Below are 10290 nucleotides of genomic sequence, written 5' to 3'. Positions count from 1 at the left end.
CTTTCTTGATTGATTGTTGAATGTGCAGGATATGAAATGAAAGTAACAAGCATTTTGTTAAAAAAAAACTTTTATTCAGTTTGTTTTTTGGTAGATTTTATTAAATAATTTTCTAATTTTCCAGCTGGCCATAGTAAAGATTGCAGGTGGCAATTATAAATAAAGTAGAACAACATGTTATTTTACAGTTCTGGAAAAAATTAATAATAAATTATACTATTACACATGATGAGAATCAGTTCAAAATCCATTTTACACTTCTTCGTGTAAAGATGATTTCCCAGTAATTAGCTAAAAATTAAATTGTCACTAATTTATTTTATGTATTTTTAATATAGAACTGAATTTAAAATTCTAGTGTAGAATTAAAGCAGTTGTTTACAGTGAGACCATTGTGTCCAGTAGCGATGGATTCATATATTCACATCAGTGCATTGGTATAAAAGTTAATGATGTAATGCATCGATTTAAAAGTGTGCATCAAATACAAGTTGGCAGTTGTATGGCAATATAAGTGAACTAATATAATTATTAAAAAATGCGCTATACGCTTATTATTTAGAAAGTGAACTATAATTTGTGACCAATATTTTATATGTAGATTGTACGAGGTATCACAACACTATGAATACAAAGGCGTGTCCTGGTGGTATCATTTTAAAGTGACACCACCACCACAATATAACTTATCATGGCTGTCTGTGAGCTCATTTTTCAAGACAAATTTCTCTAATTGTTTTATGCTGCCTCCTGTCAGCAGCTGAAAGCAGGAGTTTAAAGCAGGTAGAGTCATGTATCTTAGAGGAAACACAATAACCTTCACTCCTCCTGGTAACTGCTTTGTTGTAGTGAAGAGCCACGAGTTAGGACACAAGGTAGTACTACTTGATTTTTATTCCTTGTGTAATTTAGAATGTTAGTTAGATTTATTAAGAAAAGCAATTTGATAAGAATTCAAGCAGCATGATTATCAGAATTCATTGATTACTACGAGTTTATGTCTGTGGGTTTCTTTGTGCTTTCAGTCGCTTGAGAAAGAAAGACGCATAGCTGGCAGAGCTTAAAAGGTACACACGCATGTGGAGGGTAAACTTTGGTCATGAACAGGGCAAAAGCTAGTTTTCTGTTTGTGTAGCCCTTTTTGTGACAAAAAAAAACATACCCAGAAATTTTTGATACTTGGTTGTCAGGTGGTAGTCAAGGAAGCAATCGAGTGCAATAATGTTAGTAAGAATCGCTTAGGGGAACTGTAGCTCAGTAGTTAAGTTTCTGGTTTACTGATTGGACGGTGGGGATTTCAAGCCCCAGTATTAAAAAGCTGCTACTCTTGGGCCCTTGAGCAAGGCCCTTACCCTGTTCTGCTCCAGGAATGTTGTTTTTATAGCCTACCAGAGTTTTCCAACATCACTGGGATATGTCAAGAAAGAATTTCGCTGTGCTGTAATGTATATGCTATAAGTAAAAAGCCACTTTTGAATTACGTGTAGGGTGGCAGTAATTGTGTCACATGGGATACATGAAATAATCTTTTAAAAATGAAACCGTTTAATGTGCCAAATGTGCACATAAGAAAGTTGGGAGGGGCAAATACCTTTTATGGTGCTGTACAATCTCTGTACTCTGAAACTGTCATGCCATGTTTTGACAAAAGATATGACATCAATATTTTTTGTAATATTCTGGTTTAATCTTCAGAAACGTGGTCACCTATGTTCAAGCAGACTTCATTTGGTTCCTAGATATTTCTTCAGAGCTATATACGATACACTACTACTCTATACTCAATGTATAATAAAAACTGACAACGTAAGCTCAGATGTTTAATAACATGGTTTGTAAATTGTATTTAAAATTATAAAAAAAATATAAAAGTATTTCTTTTACCTGTTACTATATTTCCAACTGATGCATAGCATCAGCTGACAATGCTGAACGGATTAAAAAAAAAAAAACATATTTCAACATCATCTCAAGTTAAACTAGTTTATTCAGTTTTCGGTGCTTGATTAATAACATAAGAGCTTTCTACTGGGTATCGTCTGACTACTTAGAAACTAAGAGAGTAACAAGAAATGGTGTGTCCTTGTAAAGAAATGTACACTATGTAATGTGTTTAGAACTTAAACCTGTTTTGCATTGCTCATTTTTCAATTCAAGGAAAGCATGTGGAAATTTAAGAAGTTTCCATTTTATGCTTCCATTAACTCATAAATATTGTTGTATACTAAATACAGATCTGACATTGTACTACAATATATTCATGTGAACAGAAAAAAACTAATTTTAATAAATGTCCTGTTAATTTACAGTGACTTTGTATACTTTATTTAAATGTTACTTTATTGTTTAATTTATATTTTTTCTTAATCTTGCTTATTTTTCGTCTCTTTTTTAGATGTTTTTCCATCAGCAGTCTTCAGTTTAACAATATGTCAGTGACTTTTTAAATGACCAATCCGTATATAACCAGGATGAAATTAACACCTTGTTACTGTAGAAGTATTTGACTTTGCAATGCTATATATCAAAATTAACCTACGAGGAAACACACTGAAATCCTTGTTTAGTTAAAGTTTAAATGTGTATTAAAGCCTGCAAAATCATTGACACTGATTTACTTAAAGGGTCTCTGTTTGCAAAATCTCTACAGCAGTTTTCACTTTCATTTCAGAGAAACAGTAAACATAGTCTTTGTAATTCTTTTCACTTTTGTTTCAGTGCACAGGTCAAGAATGTTGGGTGGAGTTAAACAAACCTACTGCAAATCACTGAATAAAAAAAGTGGGGCTGCATCCTGCTGTGCTATTTAAAGTGACACACAATCAAATCACAGAGGACGCACTCCGAGTACACACCTTTGAGTACACAGGTAAGCTCTTCTCTTCTCTTCTCTTCTCTTCTCTTCTCTTCTCTTCTCTTCTCTTCTCTTCTCTTCTGTATGAAAACAGCACTGGCTTTTTTTTTTATATATAAAGCAGCACTGGCTGTTTAAATAGTACATTAAATAATTGCGATTTGGCTTCCTAAATGTTTTTTTTTTCAGGGATAACCATAAAAACATTAAACCTTTTTTTTGTCAAATGTCAAAATTGAATTTAATTATGCTTATATGTTTTTTTTAATTCATTACATTTCTAGACCGTAACCAGACATGTAACATAAGGAAGTCATAAATCAGTGTAACTTTTGAAACTTTTCAAAATTACTGTGTAATGTTTGACATGCCGCAGGCATTAAACTCATTTATCCTTGTGGGTTCTCAGTTCTACTAGTGAACGCAAGATTGCCAGTGGTCAGACTTCAGCCACCAGCAGGGACTTTCTGATATTCAGAACTTGTGCATGGTAAGATTAAGTGATTATTTTTATAATAATAATGTGGACAATAATTTTTTATAATAATATAGCATAAAAAATAATTATTATGTATTTATTTTAATTAGACATTTCAATTGTCTATTTTATAGAAAATCCTTAATCATGAGCTATCCATGATTATCAAAGTAGCAGGTGTTAAAACAGAAGCAAACAGAAGTAAATAGGCATAATCCCTAATCATACACAGGAGCAAAAGCATGTTATACACATGGTCAAAACCACCAAGTCAAACTAGAAAATCTCAAACAAACAGTGAATCAAGGTTTAGAATTGCAGAATGGGGTGTCCAATTCTTCCATTAATAAGCAAGTGTTTGTCTTAAAAGGCAGTCTAAAGTTTTTAAAGTCTAAAACGTTGCCCTTCTTCTTAAAATGAATGATTTGTGTAATCTGACAGTCTAAATGATAGATTAAGACTGTAAACACTAACTTGAAGTTTTACTTAACCTAAATAACTGACTTAATTAAATAACTCGTAATTATTTCCAATGAGTCTTACAAGCTGAGGAAGTGTTGAATATGCCAATACAAACATCATGCTATAAACAACATCATCTTGTTTTAAATGAAACAGAGTTATGAAAAACAGATTGAGTGAAAGTCCTGAAATATGTAACTGGGTAAGATTTGGTAGTAAATTCTTACAAGAGAAATTACTGACAGATTCTCCTAAATATACTGTGGTCGAAAATGTATCTGGAGACTTGATTACCAAAGGTAACTGCACCTGTGGACTAGAACTAGCAGGGCTTCTTTATTAACATGTATGTCTGACTGTTTATTTAAAATTTGTGTACACAACGTTTCAATGGGACAAAAGATAAACACTAAATGCCTCACCTGCACACTGCATAAAAACAACCTTCTAAATATAAGAAATAAATGCGTGATTTTAGAAGTTACAGGCTAGAAACAAGTTAAAATGTATGCCAGTGTAATAAGATAATTGCACTTGGTACATTTTTTTAAAATATGAAAACATATCTAAGCTTTAGAAAAGCACAAAATGTGATAAAATAAGCAGTAAAACACGTATTTTAAACAGTCAATTTAATCGAATTAACTTAAAACTAGCTTTTTTTTTTAATTTGTGTGAAAAGATATTGAAATCAACAAGAAAATTCCTCTTAATTTCAGAATTGTCCATTATATATTCTGATTTAAAATGAGACAAAGCATTTAAGATTACTGTTTAAATCAAGATTGCACATACATTGTTAACAATTATTTATTCGAATGAAGACAAAGCTAAATCATTACCTGCTGCTTCTCAAAACACTTAAACTTATTGCAACATAAAACATTATTGAATGTATTTTGACATTACTAAACACTGAAAGATATTCAACATGAGAAACTGAAATGAAACTACAGAACAACTTAGTAAATAGCCATAAGTACTATGTGTAAAGAACAAAGTTCCAAACCACCGTACCCAACCCTCCCCCCCCCAAAAAAAAAACAAAAAAAGCTGCAGGAATGGTGTGATTTACCAGCTAAAATTGCAGAAACAGCTAATGTTGACTGTCATGTAATGAAGGATATTCAGGAAGTGGATGCAAAACCTGAACAACAATGTGAACCGACAGCAACTGAGAAAGGCAAAAATAAAACCCAAAAAACAAATTCTGCACTACTCACACAATGCATTGTGAATAATATATACCCAAGAATGTGCAAATTATCATGAATGAGCAATAGGTGGGCAAAGAATCATATGACAAACTATTTTTGAGTTTACAAACCAAACCCAACTGATGATTTCTCTTATTTTTTCCAGCAAGGCACTTCAGAATCAAAGTCAACCCAGGGTTAACCTCAGAACTCAGGTCTCATGGCAAATTATACTGTTCCTGCACACCATGGTGGGCAAATACCTATACATACTCAAGACAGAGACCAGCTGTCCACTCTTGATGTAGTGTGGGCTAATAAATATGAGAATGAAATCATCATTCCAACAAATGCCGAAAAGATGGAATTTGAGTTTTACAAAGGTGCCCCACCTCAATGGCTGAACTTCTATTGGGCCGAACACAAGAATTCCCCTTTTGTCAGGCGGGATTTGTATGATGAGCTTCAAGAAAAGATCCAAAAAACTAGAAAGCAAAGAAGAAGCATTGCTAAAATCAATTTGCTGCATGACCCTGGTAGTGGGGGGTCCACCCTAGCCATGCAGTTACTATGGGACCAGAGAAAAAAGCTCAGGTGTGCCAAATTACTAGATTCCACAATGGACACAAGAGTAATTGCAAAGCAAGTGCTGTTGTTATTTAGAGCAGGTGGTTTAGAAAAGCAAAACACTGTTCTCCTTCTTCTGGATGGAAACTACACAAATGAGGAAGATTTGTTTCAAGTAAAACTTGAAGAAAAGCTCTGTGATGAAATTAAAGCAAATAATATCACTGCTGCAATTCCTGTGGTCATCATTTTAAACTGTCTTCACCACACAGACTTGACAGAAGGAGCACAATATGTGAAACTATCCTCAAAGCTTTCCGAGGCAGAGAAAGAGAGATATACAACAAAACAGTCTTCCATCATTCAAAATTATGGAGACAGGCATACTGAACTTTATGCCTTTAACATTATGCAGAGAAATTACGATTCGTCTTACGTTACAGAAGTCTGCAGAAATCTTCAGCCATTCCAAAAAAAAAACAGGCCCCGCACACAACAACTTTTGGCATTTTTAGCACTGGTTAATTCATATGTCCCTGGCTCTGATCTCCCACAAGATCTTTGTCAGATGTTCTTAAGGAGGGAACGTAATAATCTGATAATTTCTCTTTTGAGGAACAGATGCAGCTCTACACAGACTTTTTGGTCTTGTTCTCAACAAAAGAAGGAAATGACAACATTGAGACCATGCATGTACGAATGGTACATCCTATGATTGCTCAGGAATGCCTAAGATTGTTAACTGATGCTGGGGTAACCAGAAGTGACATTACATTGAAACTGATGGTAGAATTGGGCAGAAATTACATGCCTCCAATTTTGGTAAAAACTATCAAAGGATTACTCACAAAGAGAGTTAGGCATGGAAGACCTACCAAATTCTCCAGACTGATCCTAGACATAAAAACTGAAGAACAAGAATCCATGTGTTTTGCAGTGTTGAAAATGGCGTCGAAGACATTTACAACGGATCCATTCTTTCCACAAGCTCTTGCCCGTTTCTGTTACATTGAGATAAATAATTATGCTAAAGCTAAACACTGGGCTGAAATGGCAGTTATGAGGGATGAAAAAAACTCCTTTATCAGAGACACCCTTGGACAAGTGCATAAAAACCATTTGAGAAATGTTGTCTGTAGAGCAGAAAGAGATGAAGCATATGCTAGAAAAATCTTGCATAATGGAAAAAAAGCAACTGAGGTTTTTCAAGTTGAGGAAAATGTTGCAAAGAAGGAGGGGTCATCTGAAATGCAAGAACATGGTATAACAACCATATCTACTATCTTCAACAACCGGGGCATCTTCGGTTACATGCAAGTGGCAAACATCCTTTTTGACCATATCACACCCCTTCACAGTGAATGGTCCATGGTACTTTCAGAGGAAAGTGCTCCAAACAATTTTCTCAACTCCTATGGAAAAGGCAAGTGTCAAAAGTATAAGGATTTCATTACAGGTTTAAGAAAAAACGTTGAGCACAAGTTTGAATTTTTTGAGTGGTATCTCCTTTACTCAAAGCCGAGCATCTACAAAGACGAACCAGAATACTTTGAGCGAGAAGTTGATGAATGCTACAGAAAATTTGTAACACAGTCCCAACAGAACAAATCAGCACTTCAAATCCTCAAAGAACGAAAGGCCAGCACATTTGCAGGATTACTCAACAAACAAGCCGAGAACATTGAACTGGAACTGATAACTGAACAATGGGAAGAAATGTATTTGCATTTACAGAGTGATCCCCAAAATGTCCTAAACTACATTGTTGCAAATGTCATGTTAAGTCAAAGGAATGACGCATCCACAGCACTCAGACCACTGGAAGAACTTCAGGCAATGCTACAAAAGCTCTGGACAGAACAAAAAGATAAAAGGAGTCCAGAGTTCTGCCTCTTAGTCCTTCTGCTCTTTTGGCCTGATTCACAACACAACAGATCTAACAGTCTGGACATATCAGAATGTATTAGATATATGCATGCTTCATTTGAAATGACATACAAACATTACCTACGCTCTCGTTACCTGCTGCCTCTCTTCTTTCTTTCTGCAAGCCAGGGACCACAAAGATTTATCCATAAGTCATGTCTAGACCCAACTTCGATTGACAATCTAATAAAAGGAATAAGAGAAGTTGAAATCTCACAACTACGCCGTGTGAGGGGAGAGGTGAGAAATAACAAAATATTTGCTGTGGAAGGATCTAAGGAGATTGAGATTTCTGCCGATCATCCAGCCAGTGTGCATGGTTCAGGAAAGGTTTCCTTCTTTCTTAGCCTTAAGATCAGTGGACCTGTGGCTTACAACATCAAATATGAGCAATAAAGCTGAAGATAAATACATTAGATAGGAGAACATTGAGGTTCACTGAATATACAGAGATTGAATGAAAGAAACTTTATGTAAGATTAACCTCTATTAACCTCCATCAATGAATCTATCTAGGATCCTTAACTTTTTATAAAGTGCATTACTGGTGGAGGGTCAGTTTAATCAGTAGAACTTAGAAATAGGCCAACTTTTGCTGGACAACCATCAACCGTTCAATATGATCCTAGGCACTGATTTTATCTGAATAAATCTCTGATATAACAGTAATGATATGATACTTAACTTTTTATCTTATTGTACTGTATTTACTACATATTTACTACAATATTACAAGTCTAGGGTGTATTAAGATAATCAACATAAGTCCAAAAGTGATGACCAAAATATTTACAGAGGAATTTTTTTTTTTTTTGCATTCATACCTTTCATTTATGTGGGTTATATGTGTCAAAATAGCAAATTGACTTTATAGGGCACCATTCAGCTTATACAAAATACTTCATTTACAAAACTTCAGCTGTCTCATTTAATGTCCTATATGTGAAAAAAATCACTTTTGTGTGGACTTTTTAAGGAATTTATACTGATGTATTTTTTTAATGATCTCAAATGACATTACATGATTTCATCATTAAATGTATTTACAGCCTAAAACACACTTTTCACTGTAATGTATTACGGTAACTTTGTACTGACTGGATCATTTAAGGTCAGATTCATTAGCACTTAAATAAGATACTTGCAATTTTTGTCACATTATACTTTGTTATGTAACTGAAGTCTGTAGTGCTTATAACTCAACTTTCAGTACTTCCCTCAGTATGTACCACACACTTTAATTCCTGGCACACTTACTTAATTTCTTAATTTTTTATTAACCTAATAATACTAAATGCAACAACAATTACCTGAAATATCATGACCTTATATACTTGTGACATTGCTGTTCTATCTTAAACAGCTTGGTAGTCCAACAATAATGCCTAATAAGTCACTTGCTTTTGTAGTTGTTCCTTTTTGCAATTTCTAAAATATATGGAACCTATTTGTATTTCAACAGATATACTATTAGCTTTTTAAAAATGTTGGTTTAAGGGGCCTTATCTGGATATTGGTTTTTTTTGTTTTTTTTTCATTGAGCATGTAGGTAAATAAAATTTTTAAAACACTATGCTATTAAATGTGATGTATGTTTTTGATGATGCATAGATATAAATAAAACAATCCCAAGCATTAAATGACCTCTTTTAATCATTTTGGCAATGAATTCCTAGCTAAAACTTGTAATCTGAGTTAATCTGACACAATTAACACTTTAAGGCTTAATTCAACACTGTGTCTTAATTAAATGTTGACTTATTGCTTTTTTTGACTGCATTGCACTTTTAGTCTTATTGTTAACCGTAACTGCATTTTAAATGTTAGAAACATTTGCACAAAAAAAGACACACACTGTATACTCTAAAGTAATTCTTTCCATAGATAAATACAAGCATAAATACAGAAAAGCATACTACTGAACAGTATAGCCTCAAGCAAAATTAAGATAAGTCTTATGCCATAGGCTACTATTTAGCAAACCTTTAGACTAAACACACAGTAGCCAATGGAGGGTTTGGAGACCAGAGTTGAATACACTTCAACAAACCAAAGACAGCATGTAAAAAAGTTATCAATATGAGAACAGAAACATTGTCTCTCTGCCCTATTTGATGCCCTTCTTTGTGATAGAGTTCTCATCACTTGGAAACCACTCTACTGCTGAGAATGTACAACTTAATGACAAATATGATTATGATGTGTTCCACTTAGAAACCATAAGAAAGCTATGGACTTTAATTAATCAAATTTTGGACTGTATATGCACATCATAGAAGATATTTATTTATAATCACACTATATGGTGTCACCCAAATGAGGACTGGGTTTTATTCAACATCGGTTCTGGCTTGTTCATTAGGAATATACCTATAGGGAAATAAATATATTTTTTGACATTTATATTCTCAGTCTTTTTGTGTAAAGATGCATTGTTCCAATGTGCAGTGTTGAAATAATATTTGCTAAAATGTGTGCTTCAAAAATACTTTATCAGCTTAGCTAGTTATCTAGACAAGGGTGTAACTTACATTTAGATTGTGAGTTCTGTATGTTCTGTTTGTCCAATAATCACGGTCATGGTATACAGTGTGGCATCGACCTACATGGCTTTTAATTTTAGAAATGTCACTCTGGTTGCAGCTGAATCCTTCTTATGACCGTTGCTTAATTACCTAAAAAACCTGAAAAATATTTTTTCAGCCTTAAGTCACCATTCAACCTCAATGCTCCATTTACACCACCAGCTGAGTAAGTAACAAGTGGCATCAAACTCTTTCAGACACAGACACAGACACAATTTCTAG

General features: G+C 34.0%; 1 protein-coding gene across 1 annotated transcript; it reads left to right on the top strand.

The window, feature by feature from the left end:
- The first annotated feature begins 825 nt into the window (after window positions 1-825).
- sb:cb1081 (sterile alpha motif domain-containing protein 9) lies at window positions 826-6646 on the top strand. Its single transcript, XM_046842710.1, has 4 exons — window positions 826-1067; window positions 2719-2869; window positions 3264-3344; window positions 5157-6646. Exon 4 carries the CDS (start codon window positions 5211-5213, stop codon window positions 6270-6272), a length of 1062 nt encoding a protein of 353 aa, XP_046698666.1. The 5' UTR covers window positions 826-1067; window positions 2719-2869; window positions 3264-3344; window positions 5157-5210; the 3' UTR covers window positions 6273-6646.
- The last annotated feature ends 3644 nt before the right edge of the window (window positions 6647-10290 follow it).

This window comes from Silurus meridionalis, chromosome 28, assembly GCF_014805685.1.
Source record: "Silurus meridionalis isolate SWU-2019-XX chromosome 28, ASM1480568v1, whole genome shotgun sequence".
Taxonomy (NCBI): domain Eukaryota; kingdom Metazoa; phylum Chordata; class Actinopteri; order Siluriformes; family Siluridae; genus Silurus; species Silurus meridionalis.
This window is presented reverse-complemented; position numbering and strand designations above follow the sequence as displayed.